Source organism: Dermacentor silvarum, chromosome 6 (assembly GCF_013339745.2).
Source record: "Dermacentor silvarum isolate Dsil-2018 chromosome 6, BIME_Dsil_1.4, whole genome shotgun sequence".
Classification (NCBI taxonomy): Eukaryota; Metazoa; Arthropoda; class Arachnida; order Ixodida; family Ixodidae; genus Dermacentor; species Dermacentor silvarum.
Genome location: NC_051159.1, coordinates 132,867,271 through 132,888,842, shown reverse-complemented (window position 1 = coordinate 132,888,842; position 21,572 = coordinate 132,867,271). Strand labels below are relative to the sequence as shown.

The following is a 21,572-nucleotide window of genomic DNA, read 5'->3' as shown; positions in this document are numbered from 1 at the left end:
ACTATCTCTTATTTGATTAACGCCGGCACGCGGTAAATAATTCTGGTTAGATATTAATTGCTCTTATTTAGATCTAGGATTACCTTGGTAGCCATGCTGAATATTTGTCTAGGTCAGTGCTCCGAGACAGTGTGCGGAGACAATCACGCATATGCACAATAAAGCAATTTTGATTCAAAGTGTGCCTTATAAGTTATCGTTTGGCGTTCTTCGGCTTTTATGTCGTTTCCAACATTAGTTGAAGCTGAACCTGCCTTCCCGCTATGAAATGCATCTCCTATGCATTCTTTCTTCGCTGAATATGTTTTACAATAGACACCGAAGCAAATTCGAGAAGGTTAGAAAATGATCTGATGTCACTCTTCGACACAATAACACGCTTTACCGCTGAATGATTTTCGTTTATTTCTTCGCTGTCAACTCAGGGAAGATGTCTTGAGTCATGCAGAGCGCATACCCAGCTTCTAGTGATGGCGTAAGCTATAAGCAAAGTGAGTTTCTGCTCGTTCCTGGAAGACGTGAAAGCCTGCAGCACCTGCATTTGGCGATATACGCTAAATCTTTCTTATTATTGCGCGTTCGAAGCAATACACCGGCGTTTTACGGTTAAGAAGTCTCGTTTCCTTCTTCCGTAGAGGTCGCTTCAGCCAAGGGACCTGTGGTGGCGTCGCAGCTTAGCTGAACAGAGGTCAGCTCCTTGATGTTTCTATTGAGCAAGGAATCGGGAGCAGCGCAGGTCGGGTAGTGCCAGTCGTCCGGCAAGTCGAGGAGGAATGCCGCTTTGCAGTCGCACTGCAAGGGGTTTCCTGGAGCGAATAAAGAACACGGTACATGCTAAGTAAATAAATTATACCGTCTGCCGCCAAAACAGGTAACATCGAAACTCTGAGTACTTCATGATCTTTAGTTGCATTCATCAGCTAAAGAGACTCAGAAATCTGCAAGAATTCTCGATAAAAAAAAAAGAACGCGCCGTCATACATATAGTTTGGAAAAGTAAACAAAACTCACTCAGGCTCACTCACAAAGTACATTTTCTTGCTTAGGGCCTCACTCAGCGTCAGACAGATGTAAATTCTATTTCAGCCGGTCTCACTATAGACTCAGACTCATCAGAATTCTACTCATCCATCATCCACAGTAATCAAGCACGATCTTAATTTCAATAAAGTTGTTTCTCTCTCTCTCTCTCGGACGAAGACTCATGGTCAATCTGAGTCTCAGTAAGTCTGAGGGAGTTGACTCACCCGTGAGTTTGTCAACCTGTGCCGTCTTATAACACCTCTGGTCATGTCTGCATCCAAGCACTAACCATGCAGGAAGGTCTACTGCGCGCCTCTGCCAAAAGGATGTAAAAGCTGGCACACCTGTTGCCAGCACTCCAAGGCACGAGATTTCTTAGACGACATCGCCGCTAGCTCTACTGATTCGTGGCACGCTTTGCTAACTGCGGCATTAGCTTCGCGGTTAGAATTCCCCTCTCTCACGCACCTTGGTCATGGGTTCGAGTCTTGGCCGCGGTTCAATTTTTTTTCAGCGCACGGCTAATATTGGGCGAGCAGTCACGTTTTCACGTTTAAAAAAATGATAATAGAGTCAGAAAGGCCAGGTCCCTCGCTATGCGCAGGTATCCGCTGTAAAAAATCGGGGATGGCCCTGATCTACCTCATTTGTTCAGAGCGGACGTTGCAGCATCATCCCATCTTGACAGCACGCTCTCATTTCATCTCGCTGGAGCACCACAAACTGCCGCAGCTTCAACAATGCTCTCTAGTGCTCGTTCACGTGAAGTAACCTCTGTCTGGTTATGCGACTGCAGCTGGCGTACACAAACGTGTGTTTACCTGTCGCACATACCTTACGTCTTGTATACGGCGTGCGTGCAGAGTAGTCAACCGTACTAATTAACCTCTGTCTGATTAAATTCCCTATTTTTGATTTTCTTTGTCTTTCCCCGTTCACTTCTCTTTCGCGCGTTTTATGTCACTATGGGAATAGCCAACATCTCCTAGATAGCACAAGGCCTGTTCACTGCGATCTATGACGTCATGCTAGCTGGCCCGAAATTTCCATTGCCAAGGCTGGCGTGAGGAAAGCGGTGACGGCCAAAATCGCTGTTGCTTACTCGGGAGAATCCCCATTAGACTCTATGGCAGTCGGGCCGGGTACCATGACGTCATGAATCGGTGTGAACAGGCATTGTGCTATCTAGGTGGTGTTGGAACACCCACGCAGGGGCAACGAGAGCTCAGCTCCTTGGTGCATTCTGTTGCTATGCAATTCGGAGAGCCCAGAGTGGGAGACAGCACTCTTAAGCACTGAGCATGCCAGAGGCAAGCGAGTCAACTAACATTGCCCACGCACCTACTAGGCTGACCCTTGTTCCGTTTCGAGCCAGCGGCAAAAGTGTGGCGTCTCTGAAAGACGTGATCAAGTTGTGTCGCAGCCCGACTTCCAGAAGTCCCGGGAGCTCTTCGGCAAAGTCCAGCGGCAGCGAAGTCAGGTTGGCGTGGCTGTGTGACGAGAAAACATGCAAGAAAGATAGGTTGGCGGACGCATGCGTTGGTCAGGTAGCAAGTCAGGCAACGCGTTTAAATATTTGGCGCTTAGGTGCAGGGTTGGCTTGCTCGATCGAGGCAACAAATGATTATAGCGGAATTAAGAGATTGAGTTCACCTGTGTATCACAATTGTTGTACAGAACTTTACCTATTTCCAACTTGTTACTTAAACAGTCTTACTACGTATTAAGCTTCTGTTGCCACGTGGGGTTCATTGGGACCTATCAAGCTACTGTCGTAGCGTGTTGCTCAAAATGACCGCCCATTTATTTTATTTTTATGAAAATAAAGATTGATCTTAATTGTTTCCCCCACCCCTCAAAACGGAGCAAGTGCAGTCATGACTGGCTACTGGAATAAGCATGTACTCGTTTTGGAATTAATCGGTAGGAACAGCCACCGTCCTAATTCAAGATAGCCTAACTTTAAAAATCTGGTTTCAGTCTCCCTAAATTGTTTGGTTAAGCCCGTCCCAACGTATGTAATGTGCCTCACGTTGATCGGCCGGGCTCCCCGTTAAGTCCATAATGCAGTTACCACAAATAAATTGCTCCCTGGTGTAACTATAAGAAATTATGGAGTTTTACGTGCCAAAACCACGATCTGATTATGACGCACGCCGTAGTGGGGGACTCCGGAAATTTGGACACCATGGGGTTCTTTAACGTGCACCTAAATCTAAGTACACGGGTGTTTTCGCATTTCGCCCCCATCGAAATGCGGCCGCCGTGGCCGGGATTCGATCCCGCGACCTCGGGCTCAGCAGCCCAACACCATAGCCACTGAGCAACCACGGCGGGTTCCCTGGTGTAACGCTGACCAAAAGAACGCACAACCACATATACCGAGCTCTAGAGCCTTACACAGGAATTTATTCAAGAAAACACGTAAATTATCAACACGACGTAGCTATAACCACACCTCTGAGCCTATAGACACCTTGTTCTCCCGTTTAGTACGTGTTGAGCACGTCACCTATTATTCAAGTTCATTTGTGCGTCAATTCAGGCATCGCGGTGATACCATTTTAATTTTAACTCTTTTTGCGCAGGACTCGCAATACGTTTACCGTCAGACTCGACATGCTTTAGGCAATGACAATAGGCGCGCCCCTATATTCCTATTATACTGAGCTAGACCTAATGGACCGCTAGCTGCACGTCTGAATAACAGTAATACCAGCCCTAATATAAGCACCAAAACATAAACGATAAATAAGTGAATAGTTTAAAAAACAAGATGAAGTATAATTTCAGATTTCCGTAAAATACGCTAGCCGGCGATTTTACACCGTTCGAGTCAACTTTTTTGCTTTAAATACATCCGAGGCTAAGTTCTTCACTTACTCGAGTATGAGTCGCCACAGCTTGGGCGCAGGACGCGGCAGCATCGTGCGCGAGAACTTCACCAAGTTGCACTTGATCACGGATACTTTCTCCAAGTTCGTTAGCGACGCCAGCCAGTCGTCGTCAACGCTCTCTATGGTCGACCTTATCACCGCCACGTGGCTCAGCGTACGCGGCAGCTGGGCAAAGTTGCTCGACAGTTTCAGGCCGTTCATGTTGACCAGCCTGAGTTCCGTGAGCAACCGCATGTCGCTCAGCAGGGTCCAGCTATCCGGGAACGTGCTGTCGTCCGCAAGCTCGAAAACCTCGAGCGTGTCCTCGAGCCCTTCGAAGGGATAGTATCGCTGCAACCAACCCCGCACGTATCTGCCCACGGTGACGTTGCTCAGCTTGAGGTGGGTGGCGTTGGTCTCGGCGAACGTCTGCGGAAGAAAGTAGTCCAGGACGCTGTCCCGGAGGACGAGTCTCGTCTTCGGCAAGTCCAGGTCTCTCGGAACGGCGTTCCACAGTAGCTCGGGGTTGTCGAAGCCGGAACAGTGGATGTTCTGGACCTGATAAGACTGTCTGTGGGACTCTGTGCACGACGGATCGGTCTCCGCGACGGCGAAGGCCGCTACGGTGACCAGCAGGGCACCGGACAACATGGCTTGACTGCCTGACGCACCTCACAAGTTCTCTCTGGTACAAGCTCCGAGGCGTAGTCGGAGGGTTTCGCAGTGGCTGTTAGTAAACATTGGCTTCCGCTTAAATGAAACCGCGATAAGAATCGACCCCCTCCAGTCCTTGGGAGTCGTTGAACCCTCTCTCGAGCCTATCTGAGTAAAAACAACGCGCGCGGGAGGAAGTCCTTGCGCTAAAAATTGTGCTCAAGGGTTTGACCACATTTTGACGACGACGTCACGCGAACACGTGATACGAGCGTTCATGTTGTTACTGCACCTTTGTTTCTGTATCTTGAGTTCGGTACGCGGAGGAGAGATTGCGAAGTTTGCTCGGAAAGGCAGCACATACGGTTGTGTTTCATTCATGAAAGTGCCGTGAGCCTTTCTCGGTTACTTCGTATGCAAGCGTTGAATAAAGGGTTATGGCAGGTTTGCGAGTGCATGCGCAATAAAGTTTCACGAATTTCAGTTGTCTACATGTTTTAGCTCACAATTGCACCAAGTCGACTCGGTTACAACGAGACATGCTGATCGCAGATAATTATGGTTCGAGCACGGGCCCGATGCTTGCATTCCTGATCTCTAAGTGAGCCCTTGACATGGTACAAAACTAACGCATTCAGTGGTTAAACTAACAACCCACAGCCATTCCGATGGTATCTCGGTACAAGTTTCTTATATCATGCTCTGTGTCCGTGCTGTAGTTGTGCGTGCACATGCATATGTGATTTTCATCAACAAAAATTACAAATTGCATTACTTGCGCGACGTCCCTTTCATTATACCTAGGCAAGATTTTATCACGACCAGCGAATTATTGGTCGTCATCAATACACTGGGTATGGGGGCGAAGCGCAAAAAATCCGAGGATACCTAAGCACTTTCTATGAGTTGTGAATGGGAAAGGCATTAATGTCCAGTTGAAAGCCGCTGAGCGATCCCTCGAATTTTTCGCTGCGAGTAATGAACCATAGCGCTACTTGCTGCCCGAGCCAGGAAGCAGCAGCAGCAGCAGCCTGCGGTGATAACGCCGCATGTCACCGACGTCCTGCGCAACGACAGTGCGAGGAAGCAGCAGCGGCCACCAAGGCCGGCAGGAGAGCGCAGCAGCAAAGCCCAGTGGGGGTGATAGATACGGACCGCGCGCCAGCTTCTGAGAGCGAGGGCGAGGGTACGTGGCGTAGCGGCCATTACCTGTTCCCTGACGCAACACCTGGCACGCTAAGGGGTCAGCAGATGTTTCCTTTCGCCCGCTCTGCTCCGTCGAAGTGAGCTCGTGACGTGGCGTCGCAGCCAGTGGGAATTTAGGTGCCCTTTCGCGGCTACAGACTACAGACGCCGGATTTTTCTCTCAATGGACCACTCGACGCTCTCGCATGAAAACGTCCGTGTACCATGCATTGGGTGCACGCTAAAGAACGCCAGGTGGCCAAAATTAATCCGGAGTCCCCCACTGCAATGTGTCTCATAACCAAATGGCACGTGAAAGTCCAGAATGCAATTAGGTTAACTACGATACATTCATTATCGGCTTTCAGAAACACGACTGTAGAAGATGGTGCCTATTACGGTTCAATTTAGAAAATTAATTTTGCAGCTCAGTGATGCCGCAGAGACGCCACCAGTGGTTTTGACGCGGTGTTATATTTATTTTACCGTATATATGTCAGAGGGAGTTATCAAACATGCATCGGTGAGCAAAAGAAACGATATTTCAGAGAGAGGGAGAAAAAAATCGGGAATTCGTTTGCGATGTCTCTATTACACAAGGAATTGCCTAAAGTGCATTAGTGAACAATGGTGTTTTTGAAATTAACGATGTAGAAACAAGAGATGGTTGTGTCATTGTTAATGCTTTCAATGTCCATTCTAAATCTGTCTTTACTAATATTAACAGCGTTTTTGAACACATAAATTTATCGTAAGCACTTATACCTGACATTCTGATTTGTGACCTTATTTTACTGCTTAAACTTCATGGAAAAAAATCTCCTGGACCGAATGACATACCGAATGAGTTCCTAAAGCGGTATGCAATGTGTATCTCAAGGTATTTGACAATTCTATTTTCTATATATTTGAGCGAGGGCCGAGTTCCAGATAACTCGGTAACTGTCAGAATCAAGCCTCTTCATAACAATGGAAATAAACAGTGTGTTACTATCATTCAATTTCTTTAATTTCAAAGTCATGCATTCAACATATAGTACACAAGCATATTTCGGAATTTATAAACAAGTGCGATAGTTTCTCTAGTTCTCAACATGGATTCAGGAAAGGATTTTCTACTTGTACTCAGTTAGTAACCACCGTGCATGAGTTTGCTCTAGTAATAAATTCAGGAAAACAGATTGATGAAATTTTTATGGATTTGGCGAAGTCTTTTGATAAAGTCTCACACAAAGCGCTACTCTTTAAATTAGATATAATGTTAAAAAATTCGTGGCTTGCAAATTGGATCTCAACTCATCGCTCAAACCGAAAACAATATGTTTCCTTTAATGATCAATGTTCTCAGACAGTATACCAGTTGACTCTGGTGTTCCTCAGGGCTCTGTTCTTGGTCCCCCTTTTTTATTTTATTTTGTAAATAATGTAATACATGACATATACCTGTAAATTTTAAGCTATGTGCAGATGACTGAATTGTTTACTCTGAAATAGAAAGCTGTCTTGATCAAATCCATTTGAATTAGGCATTTCAAAGGGTTATTCGTTGGTGTGATAATGGGAAAATGTCTGTTAAGTTCGAATAGACCATTTTATGAATTATGTTTTGATGAAAATTAAGAGAGTTATATCATTTTAGGTATTCAGCTTGTAACATTTTCCTGTTGGAAGTACAACGCTACAAGAACCTTGGACTTTGGATTTCAAATCACGTTATCTGGAAGAAACACATTAATGCTTTCTGCCGCAGGCGTCACGAGCTCGCGATCTTTATGGGTGATAGCAACTGGTCAATAAACCCACATATGTCGGTTTAATTAAGAAAGTATGTTCCACATCCGCCCCTAGGTTCGCGAGTGGCGGCGCTGGCTAACACTACCAGGATTAGTTCTAGTTGTGAAAACATAAATACCCCAGAAAGTGGATGGGAAAACGGCTCCGCGGTAGCTCAATTGTGAGAGCATCGCACGTGTAATGCGATGACGTGGGTTCGTTCCGCACCTGCGGACAGTTGTTTTTTCATCCGTTTTCATTTCCATTAATTTATAATTTCTTTAATTCAATTAGTAAGTACGAGTAATTTCCCCTATGTTGTCCTTGGTATCATTGTTTGTTGGCTTCTTATGATATTGCTATTAAAAGTGATACATGACACAAGAAAACGTTTCAATGCAGTTTACGAAAACCTGTATTTTATTTGTTACTTTGAAATGACAGCTACAACTGCTTTGTGGTCGCTATGATACACAATGATGTTTTCCGTTCTTATTTGAGAAACGTCTTAGGTGAAAGTTAAATCGATGCATGACCTGTGTACGGTAGTTGGATGACTCAGATCGTTGAAGTAACCGAGGCCAAACTCTCCCCCGAAGATGATGAACCACTGCTTTGTTTCAGGTTTTGAGATGTCCGCGTTAAAGTCTCCGACAACGACCACCGACGAGTGATTGGCGGCAACGTACGTTAATCAACGCTGAAGTGCGCGCGCCTCGTCATCACACATGCGGCTTGACGGCTTTATTTTATTTGTGCGTTTCGTATTGAAACGAAAGCTGTGCTGTATGTTCACTTCCGGCCTTACGGGGATATGAGTCATTGCTCCTGGTCCTGCACTACCACCGGGATTGGCTTACCATGTTTTCTGTCGATGTGATGGACGCGAAAAAATCCCGGGATCCTAACCATAGATAGCGTCGCTGTAAAATACAAAAGGGGGCGGTTTGTTTTATATTTATAACAGATTTCTACGAACTTCAATCACAGACTTGTTAGAAAAAGCCAAACTCTCGACATTGACGCAAGGAAATGGTGTTTTGAGATTGAAATGAAATTCTTGTTTTAGTTAATAAATGTCATTATAAAGTATACTCACCGATACTTTCCTTCTCGACAGTATATGCTACAAGGCAGAGACACGTGTTAAGTATAACTTCTTTCTCCACCTGTAATAGCGATGGAATTAAACATTAGCCGTTCTGCCGGATATGCACGTATATTTTCAAGCACAGCGCTTTCGGAAATCGAAACTGAATGGATTACATTGCAGGAAGGCGTTCATGGTATTATTATCTGTCTGCGTATTATCTACACAACGTTTCTCGATGGGTGCAAACGGGTGCACTTCGTTCATAGCGCTGAACGTTTCTCCTACCACTCGGAGCCAGAAACAAACACGCTATCACAGTACGTGAGGCCAGTGTAGGCCGAACACTGCATTGTAAACGTTGGGCATACATTTGACCCATTTTGTGTGCTTCTTGGCCTCACTGAACCGAGCCTAACATTGTCAGAGTTCTTCCAACAGAATCATCCACGCTATATAGTTGAGAGACGTGCCCAAATGGCATGCCACTTAACTCTCGTTTCTGGATTGCACATAACGTAACGGCATAATTTTTTCCCTACTCTCAGTACACACTTGTAGCGTGCTTCAGCTTCCCTCGACTGCTTCTAGCTCGAATCTCTTGTGTACATGCCGGCGCGATCGATATTGTTCTGCATAAACAAACGAGCGTTACGCTACCGTGTCCCTCCATCAGCGTCCTATGCAAACAAACAGGAGCATTACCCTAAGGCACGACATTATGCTCAATGACCCTTGTTTACTGAAATACGCGTACACCGGAACTATATGCCTGACCTTGACCTGCAAGTTGCTGAAGAGTTAGCGAGCGAGGGCTACACCGAGGAGGAATTTTACGTGGCGTACTCTCGTTCTTAGCAAAGGGAAAAGAAAACGTATGCCGCGTCTCTTATCATGGATATAGTGGCGCATGCTTGTTACTAAGGTTCGGCTTAGAATTGAGTGGTGATAAATATCCTTTAAATTTTGCTTTAATCTGACAAAACTATGACCTGTATTCATCGTCGCCACTCTCACATTTTTGCCCTTTCCCTTTGAGAAGAGTAGAAAACTGGAAGAGTTTTTACATCATGAAGACCTCTCCATCTCTCTCCGAATAAGTTTCGTTTCTCTCTTGAAAGTGCAAATGTCTTCCTCCAATTGCTCACAAGCACACTTGCGCGTAACGAATTACGTGTAATTCATTAGGCTTATTTTTAATCAATTAATTTTAACAGCGAAGCTGTTTAACCTGGGCGTTTGCCGTCAGGTGTAACGCCGAAGTGTGGGCCGATCCTGGTGGTAGCGCAGAAAGGGTCAAAGTGCAATGGCACATACTCTTCTGAACTAGCGAAGCTGTTTAAGCTCGAGGATGGTCCATCGAGTGTACGCCGCAGAACCTCCGCCTGGCGATGACGTCACCATGCGTCGCCTATCAACGCTTTACCTCAGCTGCGCCGACCGCGCCCAGCCTCGCGACAGCTGCGTGCGCTGTGACGTCATCGCGCTCGCCGCATCGCTTCACCTTAGCTTTGCCGAGCCATGACGTCACCGCGCCGTGCGGAGTGGTTACCGCGGCTGCGCAGAGGCGGAGCTAAGCCGGGACTTCACTGCGCCGACCCACGGGATACATTGGGGGCGAGCTCCACCACTGGAAAAGCTGGCGCCACCGTCGGCGTGACGTGATATGAGGGATCACGTGAACACATCGGCCGCGTCGTCTGCTTCGGAAGCGCCGAAGGGAGCTGAAAACGAAAGTTTAGTCCCACCTGCGCTACGGTTCTGATTAAGTGGGGATGCTTTCCCACTTCTAGTGTCTGCTTGACAACACTTTAAAACACTATAATAGGTAGTGGCTGCCTTTGAAGGTGTCCGACATGGTAGGCTATTGCTCGGTACCGCAGTTCCGGGCGCGTACGCAACGGAGCCTGGTGTCAGCCTTCACACGTGCCCGCACACCAAGAAGCTGCGTGTAGCTTGGATTGCGAAACATCGAACCGGCAAGCAGCCACCGGCTACAACTTGGGTGTGTAGCAAGCACTTCTGCGAGGAAGATTTCTGCTAATGCGTTGGGGCTGCGATGTTCGGTGAGTAGCAGAAAGCGCGCGCTGTCCGATTAATGTCATGAAGATTTGGTCTATGAACTTGTTGATGCTAGATACTGGCAAGTTCACCTGAATGGAAAGGGAATGCTCATGTTTGTATTAGCACCAAACAATGAATGTACTGGATTAACAAAAAGCAGCAGCTGGAAATTTCTCGCTGAGAAGACCGATAAACATACAGTGCGACACAACTTGAGAAATAACGATATTGAAACGTCCAAAAATTTAAAAGGAAAAAAGATGATTGAATCGTCGCGATGGCACATCACTAGTCACCGTACAGCGTCGAAGTCCCTAGTTATAACGAAATTATTCTAAGGCGACAGCCTTTAATGGCTCATACTCGCGGCGTCCAACCGTCCGTCCGTCCATGCCCTGGAACGGTGCCAGCTGTGGCCTCTCCCCCTCACACTCTCTCAGCAATCACGTGATGGCACAGCAGCGCGCGCGGCAACGCTCCTTCGTCAGACGTCTCGTTGCAGCAGTCGATTTAGTCGGATGGCTCCCAAGCGGCCCGGTGATGATTCCACGGCAAGCGGTTCGGAGAAGCGCCCCAAGAATGTGGATTCCCCCGATACCAAACGTCAGAAGAAGAATGAGCGAGTGCGCATGCGACGGTAGTCAGTATAATGGGCACATGATTTCACCGAACACACTTTGGAATTTACAAAGTGTCCAATTTTTTTGTTAATTGCTCTGATAGCGTTCACGCAAGAAAGGTTGCCTGTGTACTGTCAAATGTTCGTATGCTGCTGCCTAAAGCTCACGGCATGATGCGAAAACGCGCTCGCAGCGAAAGCGAAACATTGTGCGCGGACATGCATGTAGACGCGCAGTCGGTCACTGCGAACCCGTGCGATCGCTGCATTGATATTTGATTCTCTTATGCTCTATTTGGTTATACAGACAGCACACTATAATAACATATTTCACATAGTCTGCTCTCTGCGACTGCCTACCTTTTACGCAAGAAGCTGGTTCGGGGGACTCCATCACGGCGACCACGCGCAATGGGCGTTCAGTGTACGAATTCGGTGAAGAGATAGCGCCTGTACACTATTCTGCGCTTTCTGTTTGCCCAAGAATATTACTGTGACAGTAAGAAACTTCCCTCGTTTGGAGAGTACTTACAGAAATGGCCAGGAGGGCTCCCGCGGGGTGTTTTTATTGAGCGCCGACAGCCAAACTTATGAGGAGCGCGCCGCGTTATCCCTCATACTACGCAAGCGAGGCGCTTCCGACAGATGGCAAGTCCTCCCCCCCAGTAGCTCCGCGTCGCGGCCGCGGCGACACAAAAGCCCCGCCGTCTCCGCGCCGATCACATCGTCGCGAAGATGGGGCGGCCGAAAAAGAGCGTCACTCCCAAAGAAGAGGAAGCGCGGCGCGAAAGCCACCGCGCCGCTACTCGAGAGCGAGTGAGACGACTTCGGTCCAATTGCGAGTATCGCGCCGCCGAAGCGGCGGCGAACGTCGGCGATTCTCAGAAGATCCGGAGTTACAAGCCCGCGAAACCAAGCAAAAGCGTTTGAGCGTCCAGAAGCGCCCAGATACTTTAATGACCGAGTGTTCATTGCTCCTTGGGCTGCCGATGATTCCAGGGGGAGCTTGCTCAAAACGTGGCCGAGTCTCGAAGCACAACCTCGCAAAAACTTGGCCGAACCGAGATAAAGCTAAGTGGGGTCACCAGCTTCGCTGTTTGCCCAGTCTTCGCACCACTAGTGTGAAGTTGCCCCTAATTTTTTTGTAGATTTGTAATAGATCGATTACTCTTTTAAAGCGGCGCATAACGCTCACCTTAATTCAATTATGTTTTAATGTATAGCATTATATCCTCATAAGACCCCTTGTAAAATAGATTGCGCGTTGCCTTGATCTTTCTTTTTTCAAATTTCACTCGATAGAGATTACTCAAAATATTCATTCTTGAAGTTAAGTCCGCGGCATGTGGAACAGTACGCAAGGGGTTTACTCATATTCTTGCCATCCGCTTTCGAGATATTCGACACTAAGTTGATCTAGACCACTGACGGCGGAAAGCGCCCTTGAAGTGTGTTTCGAATTCTTCGATATTGCCTGAATATCCAGGATGCAGCAGTAACATGACAATGTACTACACGTAGTTCAATCTTCATCTCTGCGTTTAGGCAATGAAATACAGTTTTTTATACTATGGCAAACAAAAGGAGATGGACACTTCTTACACACACGTGGAGATGCAGCTGTTGGCGTCTATCCATGGTATTTCAATTAAATTTTTTTTCACATTTATAACATACCAGTAGACAATAAAAACCAGCTTGAAGAGAAATTATATCCCATAGCTGTGTGCGGGTCACAGGAGGATGTGACGAGTCGGTCCAAAAATTATATGTGAAGTCAGAAAACCCCTTTCCCAATACAGGCCAAGAATGCACAGTTTAAGCCCATTGTGTTCGCGGTAGATAACTACCATCCAGAGTAGTGACAACCGACCCACTGCCCGCGATAAAAATAGACGCGCTGTCATAAGACATTCCACGAGCCCGTCCGCTGTCGCCTTTCCCCATACGCCATGCATTGAAAGGAGGCGTTAAACCTATGTCAGCTATTCTAAACTGGGGATAGCAAGCAGTATGAGACGCCCTGGTAAGCACCCGACCAGTGAGGATGGAAGGGGACTAAAGGTGATCGAAAACGAGAGGATGCGCCACTTGTGCACTAATTACGTATGCGCGCGCAGTCTTCCCCCCTTCGCTGCCTATATGGTCGGCACTGTAAATATGTCCATCTCTCTGCTCGTACTCCTCACGCATATATATATATATATATATATATATATATATATATATATATATATATATATATATAACGCATCGTACACCAGTACAACCCCCACATACATCATTACCATGCATAACAGATTCCGCACCGCGCCGACCGCCATATAATGCTACGCATACATTGGACAGTCCCCGTGCAGGGAGTTTCCGCTTAATTATTTTCCAATTACCAATTACATGTAACCAGTTACTTTATTAACGAGACAAGTTGTAACAGGCGACACAGTTTTGAGTCCGAATTCGGTGGGAACTATAGAGTAAAACGCCCATGGTCATGCCACGCAGCAGCCTCGCGGATGCACATGTTCAGACCGGGCAGCACCGGTCGCAAATTATTTATTTCCTCATTTTAAAGTTACACCGGATGTTGGCCTCTGATTTGAACTGGTATTACTATGGCTCGATAGCGGTGGCCACTTCGGATGTTAATGTGAGGAAATTACCTACGGACGATTTTTTACAGCAACGCTGTTTACCTCTAGTCCCCGTATGCATCCCCGGCATGCGTTCCAACGGGGAGGAGGGGGGGGGGGGGTACCCTGGGTGCTTGTGTCTGTATCGGCGACAGGAATGGAGACGACACGATTGGACAGGATTGTGCACGTGGCCTGCGCTTGTGTGGTTATAACGTCACGCGCGTTCGTGGGGACAGAGGAGAGGGGAAAGAGTGTGGCAACAGCGCTGCAGCAATGGAGACGGGTAGGGGGAGAGGAGTGTGGCGACGGCGCCTGTGCACGGGACATGCGCGTCTGTGGTTATAACGTCACGCGCGTCGGAGGTGCCGGCGCGGCTGCAGCAGTGGTTGCGGCAGATGTAGGGGAGGTGTGGTGACCGCGGCGGCGCGTGTGTCGGCGAAGTGTGGTGTCGTATGAAAAAAAAAAAAAATGTATGATTTCAAAATGTATGCAGCCCATGTATGCAACCTAAACAGTTTCGCTGGTAATCAGTCCCCATATAAATGCTGCGGCGTCACGAATTTTTTTCCGCTTTTCATTCGCCATATACCGGGAGCGCCTTCTCAAATCACCAGTAACGATTAAGCGCTGCGCTTCCTAGAGAACCCAGATGCTCAGTAACCACAATCTTGTGCGCAAGATTTGTACGTCCCAACACCACATTTGTCCTCCAGTGGCCACACCGAGCGAGTTTTCAGTGTCGCCTATGGTCTTCGGAAGAAAATGAGGGAATATGACAGACGAAATTTTTTAAATCAAAATTGTTAGTGAGGATAAATATTATTTGTTAAAAAATAATTGAATTCAGGAATTTTGCGTGCCAAACCCATGATCTGATTATAAGCGCGTTGCAGTGGGGAGGAGGGCTCCGGGTTAAGTTCTAACCCTCCTGGGTTCTTTAATGGGCACCTAAACCTAAGTATACGAGCGCTTTTACATTACTGCCGGTAATTGAAATTCACGACCTCGTGCTTAGCAGCACCACGCGATAGCCATTAAAGCACCGCGGCAGGTATATATAAGTGAAGATAACGTGTGAAGAGCTGTAGAGGACGCACTGAAAGAGCCAGCTAGGCCAGCTCCTTCTATTTACTATATTTGTGCAATGTCAATAAAGGTTGAAAGGAAAGTAACGTAAAAGTAGCCAATTACATATTAATAATTACTCAACTACTTTCGTGGGGCAGCAATTGGTCACTGTAATCAATTGCATGTTTAACGAAGTAATTATAATTGTCATTAGTTAATTAGGAGGTTGATGAACAGCATAATGTGTCGTCAGCATGCATGCCTGAAATCTTTATACCTCTTGGGGCTCCGGACTGGAAGACAAAACAAATTTTGCCATAGCTCGAGCGGTTCTGTCTGGGCCCGTACGCAGGTGACACCACACCGACGCCGTGCTGAAACCGCATGACGTTTGTATTCAGCGTTTTCAAGAGGAAATAGTACGCCTGCTGAAGCAAATATTGGCCCGTGTATTCACAATGCTTTTCCTATACGTTTCCTTCGGCTCCCGAGCGCCCACCACTTATGCAATCGATAATCCTGATATTAGGACGATCACATCGGTGATAGCCAGTTGCCGCCTGTACTCGTAAGTACAGTGAAGTTTTGTGCGCAAAGGTCCTATGATGTGGACGTTCCCTGCGATTCTGTTCAGTAGGCAAGAGCCGCACTCAAGCTCTGGCCTCTTGCAAACATTTGACTGCAATTTGCAGTGCCTTCATGGCTGACGGTGCCCTCACACCGGTAGCGAGCTGTTCTGGCAAAAGAGGGCAGAACCGACCATTCGTGGCGCTGCAGTCAAGACAGGTCCGTCACGTGTGCACAAACAGGGCTCCTCTTTATTAAGGCCGTACAGGGACGACGACGACGACAGGGTTCGAATGGACGAGCAAGGAACGTAGAGAGAGAGCAGAAATGTACGAAGGGCGTCCCGATCAGGTGGCGCTCAGCGTCACGTCGGGAGTTGTACCGGGGCAGTGGTATGGCAGTGCTTTGGCGAACTGCGCACAGCGCAAGCTGGTCTCGCGCGTCGGCGACGAGAATGTTGTCTACGTGGAAGAAGGAGGCACGGCGGCGCTGCACTGGAGCTCTTCCTCGGTCAGCCGGTGGAAGTAGCGGTCGAACAGGGACTGCGGGGTGCGGCACAGGAAGTAGTGCCACCGGTGCGTGTAGGTGAGCAGGAACCGCAGCCGGCAGTCGCAGTGCAGCGGGTTGTCTGCATCGAGTGACGAAATAAAGAGCTGTCAACGGTGATTGACACTTGAAGCTTTCCGCCTCTTAAATAAATGTTAGACAAGAAATTAGTGTAACAAGAACAAATGCTGGCTCTTCGCATGAGACAGCTGCCACTAGAAGAATTCGTGATGGCAAGTTCAGGTTTCTCTCGAACATGCGGTACCGCTGTCGTACAGGCTTTCGATCATCGATCGCCGCGTGGGATGCACACTAGGAACTTCTAGCCTGGTTCTGGCCCTTCTGGCGAGACACAGATACTGCTCCAACATGCTTTACACAAGATTACACGAATCGGTGCAGACATAAATACAACTTGCGTCATCGAAGGTATAATTTTGTGTTATTAGACACCTCGGAGGTACATATGACACACAAGGTGCTCGAGACAAGCATTGAAATTATTTCAGTGGCGGGTAATTTTTTATAAGATTTTGCATCTATCTCCAGCATGCACATCACTGTCTCCCCCCCCCCCCCCCTCTCCCTTTGTAGCGCCCAGAGTATTTTACTCGCCATGACATAGTCTGATTAGTCTCCGTGCTTTTTACATGCCGTTTGATCATTATTAAATGTTCTGAACAGATTAAAAATACATTCATCTGTGGCAAATAGTGGCAATAATTTTTTTTTCAGGTGGGTAAGTTGAAGAGGTGGACATTACTTGCACGGCAAATCGCAATGCTGAACTTGGCAGTGAACAACGATGCACCAATAAACTTTTCTAGTCTATAATTTTAGGGCATATGCCAGTATTGCGGATTCGGAGCTGCGTAGCGGTGGAGACAGGTCAGTTTATTTCTGGAAAAATACTAATTGGAACACGAAAGTATTTCCTATCACATTTTAGGAACACATGATGAAGCCAGAATAGCCAGGATGTCTGATTAATGGACATGACTTCACTACTGACGGACTTAAGTTATGGCGACATGCTTTCTAAATTACTGAAAATTAATTTGTTTAATAATGTGAATTAGTTACTAAAGCATTGTGATTTTCCGTGCTCGTCTGCCTCTTCAATTAATCTACCTGAAAGAGAAAAAAAAACATAATTGACCTATATGCCACCAATAATTCCTCAACAGTCTCTTTGAAACACTGATAGGAAGCAGAGAGTACATTCCGCTCGTCGCTTCGTGATGAAGTTACCTTCTCTCAAGTGCGAAATTTTTATTCTAGTATTTATAAAGGCACACGTCATACAATGGGCATTGCGGAGGTAAAACTACCAGAAGTCTTTCGCATCTGTAAAAGAAAGTACTGTATTCGTCATGCAAACGAGATACTAATCCTCGTCCAGCGAAGCTTACCGGCGAAGTTGACGAAGACGGTCCTGTCCTTGAGTGGAGCCACAGCCTTTTCGTCGACGGTGGTCAGCTTGTTCCTCTGAAGGTTGACGACGCTAAGCTGAGGCAGTTCGTCGGCCAGCCCTTCTGGGAATGCTTCGAGTTCGTTGTCTCTGAAACCCAGATATGAATACATATAGCAATTGTTATGACAGCAGGTGCATTCCTAATTATGCGACTCGTGTACGCTGCCGTCTACGCTTGTCTCGAAGGGGACACTAAAGAGAAACACTAAATCAGTTTTACTGATAAAGTATTCTTCAAAAACAACGTTTTCTTTGATCTCGCTATAAGACGTCGTTGATTATTAGAAGCAAAAAATGAAGGTCAAAGTTCCATTTCGCTCCAAAACGTACGTCAATGTGACGTCACAGATGACAAAGCCTTTTTTGTGTGTGTATTTGGGCAGAGTTGTCTCAGTAAAAGGTTCCAGAAACTTGCCATGTTCAGTCTTTGACTCCTTTAGAACCCAATGCAGTCAATTTTTACCTATATAATGTTAACTGGGCGCTAGCATACGCCGTAAAAATCTGTGACGTCACGTAGGGCTCGTGTGGGAACTTCAAGGAGGCGTCGCTACCTGTCGTATATTTCGGTGCTTTTTCTGGCTTACCAAACTTCTTAGGGTAACAGTGGCATTTTGTGTATCGTAGATGTTGAATTTACTACTACAGGTGAAATAGTTTTTGCCTTTAGGGTCCCTTTAACGTGCGACAATGGCAGGGGATTAATAGAACTGTAAGGAAGCCAATGAAAGGAAGCTCCTAGGCACTTGTCATCACAGGTGCTCCTACTATCGAAAAAGGACCTGCCAATTAACTCGAAGCAATCAGCGCCTTCCCCATTTCCTGCATCTATTCTCCAACGAGTAGATAATTAAGCAACACTCTTCTACTTATTTTTATAATGTACTTGGCCCATGCAATGTGATGCGCCCAAAAGTAAAAAAAGAAATGCCTTTTGGTAACATGGACCACTTGAAAGAATACATTGCTACGTAGTTTCATTAACTACTCACGGCACGCGCTTCGGGCTATAGAGGATAAGCATCGGTAAGAGTGTAACAAATTGTATGACATAAAACTTGGCGATAAGAACTATTTTAGAGAAAGACAGAAAAAGAACGCTGATTAAGTCGAAAGTTGTATTCACGAAAAAAAAAAAGAAATGCACGCACGATATTAACAGCTCCGTACGTACGTTACAAAATACTGGTTGACTGATGTGGTCTTTCTCAGTCCCTTCATGTTATTCTAGTCCTCCCCAGGGAGGTACTCTGGCCCTGGCATGACTACACAGCCATGTGAACAGAAACGCATACATGTTTACATGATTGCTGTAGCAAGTTCAAGAACTTACGGCAAGTCCAGGAGGAAGAACTTGGGAGCTGGCATGGGCAGCCATCCCCTGGAGAAGACCTTGAGACTCGTTTTACGAAGCACCAGTGCCTCGAGGTTCTCCAGCGACGTCAGCCAGTCGGGGTCCACGTGCTCCACAGTCGACTTGGTGACGTAGATGCTCTTTACCGTCTTCGGGAGCTTGTTGAAGTCTTTGGTCAGCCGCAGGTTCTCGTAGTCGTCGATGCAGAGCTCCTCCAGCCTCTGGACGCCCTGGAAGACCGACCAGGAAGGAGGCAGGGTGCTGCCGCTGTGAAAGACGACCTTGCGCAGCGTTTCTTCGAGTCCCTCGAAAGGATTTCCCGTGGGTCCCTGCTGCGCGAAGTCCAAGACTGAGACGTTGTAGAAGGCCAGCTTGCAAACGTTGAGGTCGGCGAAGGCCCTATCTGGGAAACGGTCCAGACGGCTGTCCTTCAGCTTGAACCAGGTCTCCTTTGAGAGGTCGTCTCCGACTCCGCGCTTGACGTATTTGGCGAAGTCTTCGACCGACGTGAACTCCCGGCATACGACCCTCCGGACATTGCCCACTTCGGTCAGCGTACACGAGGGCTCGCCGACGGCTACACTCATGAAAGCGGCGAGCGCTACGGCTAGCCCTAGAATAGGCGACGTCATGACGGTACACTCTGTGCGGCTGACTCCAAAGTGGCGGGCTGTGTGGATGCTAGCAAAGGAGTTTGCGGCGAGCCCAGTGGCGAGAATGCGAACGCCGACCGGACTGAGGCGTGCTTTATATGCGCGGGATATGCGCGTGTCGGACCAAACACGTCCGAGCTCCCAGAGAGGACCCTTCCAGGACTGGTTTCGGGCCTCTGATTGTGCGCCCCCCCCCCCTCCTACCCCACCCCTTCTTTCTTTACGAGGTCTCCGACCGTGTCACTAACCCCAAGATAGGTCCACTTGACTCGCACCTGTTCCCCGGCTTGCCTGACTGCGAGTGAGGTGAACTTGGGAGCTTTCTTTCACCATTGTTGGCCTGCAGGCGCACATACACTAAAATAAATCGCTAAACCGAGAGCCATGGCTGTCCCCGCGATGCGTCTGTGTGCGTGGTTAGGTAATATTTCGTTAGGAGGGATCACGGGCCACAGGAGAAGCTGGTAACCAGTTCTGATACCACTGCCGACGCGGTATGCGCAACGCGCGGGAGCGCAGCACCACTTGTTCCCACACCCTTTGAGGCCCGGTCGATGTTTACATCTAAGGAACCTGCCGTAAGAAATAATAAAAGACAGACTTAAAGGAAGCCCCTCGAGCGTCCACTTTTCGGCTCCATTGACCCGCTTATCAGCAGTCGGAGGCGTTTTTGATAGTTGTATACGCAACTAGATCGCAGAACCGGCTCCTATGGAAACGTGCTGCCGGCAGACTGAAACCGGTCTTTGACCTCTGCAACTGCGTATTGGGTATTGCGGCCGTCAGATGATCTGCCGGCGCGGGCCACGATCTCTTCATTTTATCCTCGTCTCTCCGACGTCGAAAACAAACAAGATGCAGCGCTCGACGATCGCTGCGCCCAGCGAACACGCATGTACTATATAGCGCGCCCGCGGCGCAGTTTTACATAAGGGGCTCAGGGCGACGCGTCTCGCACGCGTAATCGGCCGACGCGCGGAGCTCTCTTCTTCCTGCGGCGACGAAGACGACGGCGACGAAGCACGCGCGCCCGTCTGCCGGCGTGGAAACTTCCACTGCGGCGCTATTTCTTTCTTTGTGCGCGCGTGGATTTGACGTCTGCGTGCTGGATAGCCGATTCACTTCGCTTTACGAGAATGCACGGCCCCCGGGTGATCCGACTGCAGGCACGCAGTGCATCGAATGTCTGGAGTCCTCTCAACGTGCGCAGAACGTGGCTCGCTTGTACTCTTCATACTGCACAGTCTGGATGTAAACACAGTGCACAGGAATGTCTATATACTATTAAAAAAGAAAAGAAACATCTTGTTAGCGTGTAACATATTGAAATAAACTTTAAATTATGGGGTTTTACGTGCGACAACCCCGATCTGATTACGAGGCACGCCGTAGTGGGGGACTCCGGAAACTTGGACCACCTGGTGTTCTTTAACGTGCACCTAAAACCAAGTACACGGGTGTTTTCGCATTTCGCCCCCATCGAAATGCGGCCGCCGTGGCCGGGATTCGATCCCGCGACCTCGTGCTTAGCAAGCCCAACACCATAGCCACTAAGCAACCACGGCGGCTGTATTGAAATAAACTGAATCCTGGCATACAGGCCAGTACACCTGCACTCTTATATCTTTCGTTAATTTCTGCTTGTAATGTCTGCCAAGATCATAATATTTGTTGCAGGAGGAGAAAAGAAAGGAAGACGGCCAAAGATTCTGACCAGAAAAGTTTATGCTTGGCTAGGCTACACTGGGAGATGGAAAAGGGGGAGTAGAAAGAAGATAGAGAGACGCGGTGAATGCGAACGGACGGCGCCACGCAAAGACGTTCGCACATGTTAGTCACCCTCGAGAAGCTCACAAGAGTGCCTTCACGGCATAGTGGGCTAACGAACGACGGGGACGTGTTACAGGGGCGCCTTCATGGACAGCGGCCGAACGCCCAGTCGTAGCAATGCGTTGCACAGTGACTCTTTGCAAACCAAACAAATTGAGGG

At 47.8% G+C, this 21,572-nt stretch overlaps 2 protein-coding genes across 2 annotated transcripts; both read right to left on the bottom strand.

Annotated features, from left to right (window-relative positions):
• Positions 1–204: 204 nt before the first annotated feature.
• Positions 205–4,746, bottom strand: LOC125946404 (leucine-rich repeat and fibronectin type-III domain-containing protein 4-like). The gene is made up of 3 exons (XM_049669512.1): positions 3,907–4,746; positions 2,365–2,513; positions 205–806 (listed from the first exon to the last, which is right to left on the bottom strand). The coding sequence occupies exons 1-3, from the start codon at positions 4,548–4,550 to the stop codon at positions 607–609; spliced, it is 993 nt and encodes a 330-aa protein (XP_049525469.1). The 5' UTR covers positions 4,551–4,746; the 3' UTR covers positions 205–606.
• Positions 4,747–15,789: 11,043 nt separating this feature from the next.
• On the bottom strand, positions 15,790–20,831 carry LOC119455164 (leucine-rich repeat and fibronectin type-III domain-containing protein 4). The gene is made up of 3 exons (XM_037716614.2): positions 18,909–20,831; positions 17,514–17,662; positions 15,790–16,183 (listed from the first exon to the last, which is right to left on the bottom strand). Exons 1-3 carry the CDS (start codon positions 19,559–19,561, stop codon positions 16,017–16,019), a joined length of 969 nt encoding a protein of 322 aa, XP_037572542.1. The 5' UTR covers positions 19,562–20,831; the 3' UTR covers positions 15,790–16,016.
• Positions 20,832–21,572: the final 741 nt, after the last annotated feature.

Excerpts from the sequence above, each read along its gene's own strand:
- LOC125946404 (XM_049669512.1), bottom strand. The coding sequence starts at position 4,550 with ATGTTGTCCGGTGCCCTGCTGGTCACCGTAGCGGCCTTCGCCGTCGCG. Across the intron at positions 2,514-3,906 it reads CTGTGGCGACTCATACTCGA|CCACGCCAACCTGACTTCGC; the intron begins GTAAGTGAAGAA and ends CTCGTCACACAG. Across the intron at positions 807-2,364 it reads AACAAGGGTCAGCCTAGTAG|GAAACCCCTTGCAGTGCGAC; the intron begins GTGCGTGGGCAA and ends TATTCGCTCCAG.
- LOC119455164 (XM_037716614.2), bottom strand. The coding sequence starts at position 19,561 with ATGACGTCGCCTATTCTAGGGCTAGCCGTAGCGCTCGCCGCTTTCATG. Across the intron at positions 17,663-18,908 it reads TTCTTCCTCCTGGACTTGCC|AGACAACGAACTCGAAGCAT; the intron begins GTAAGTTCTTGA and ends TCTGGGTTTCAG. Across the intron at positions 16,184-17,513 it reads CGTCTTCGTCAACTTCGCCG|ACAACCCGCTGCACTGCGAC; the intron begins GTAAGCTTCGCT and ends CACTCGATGCAG.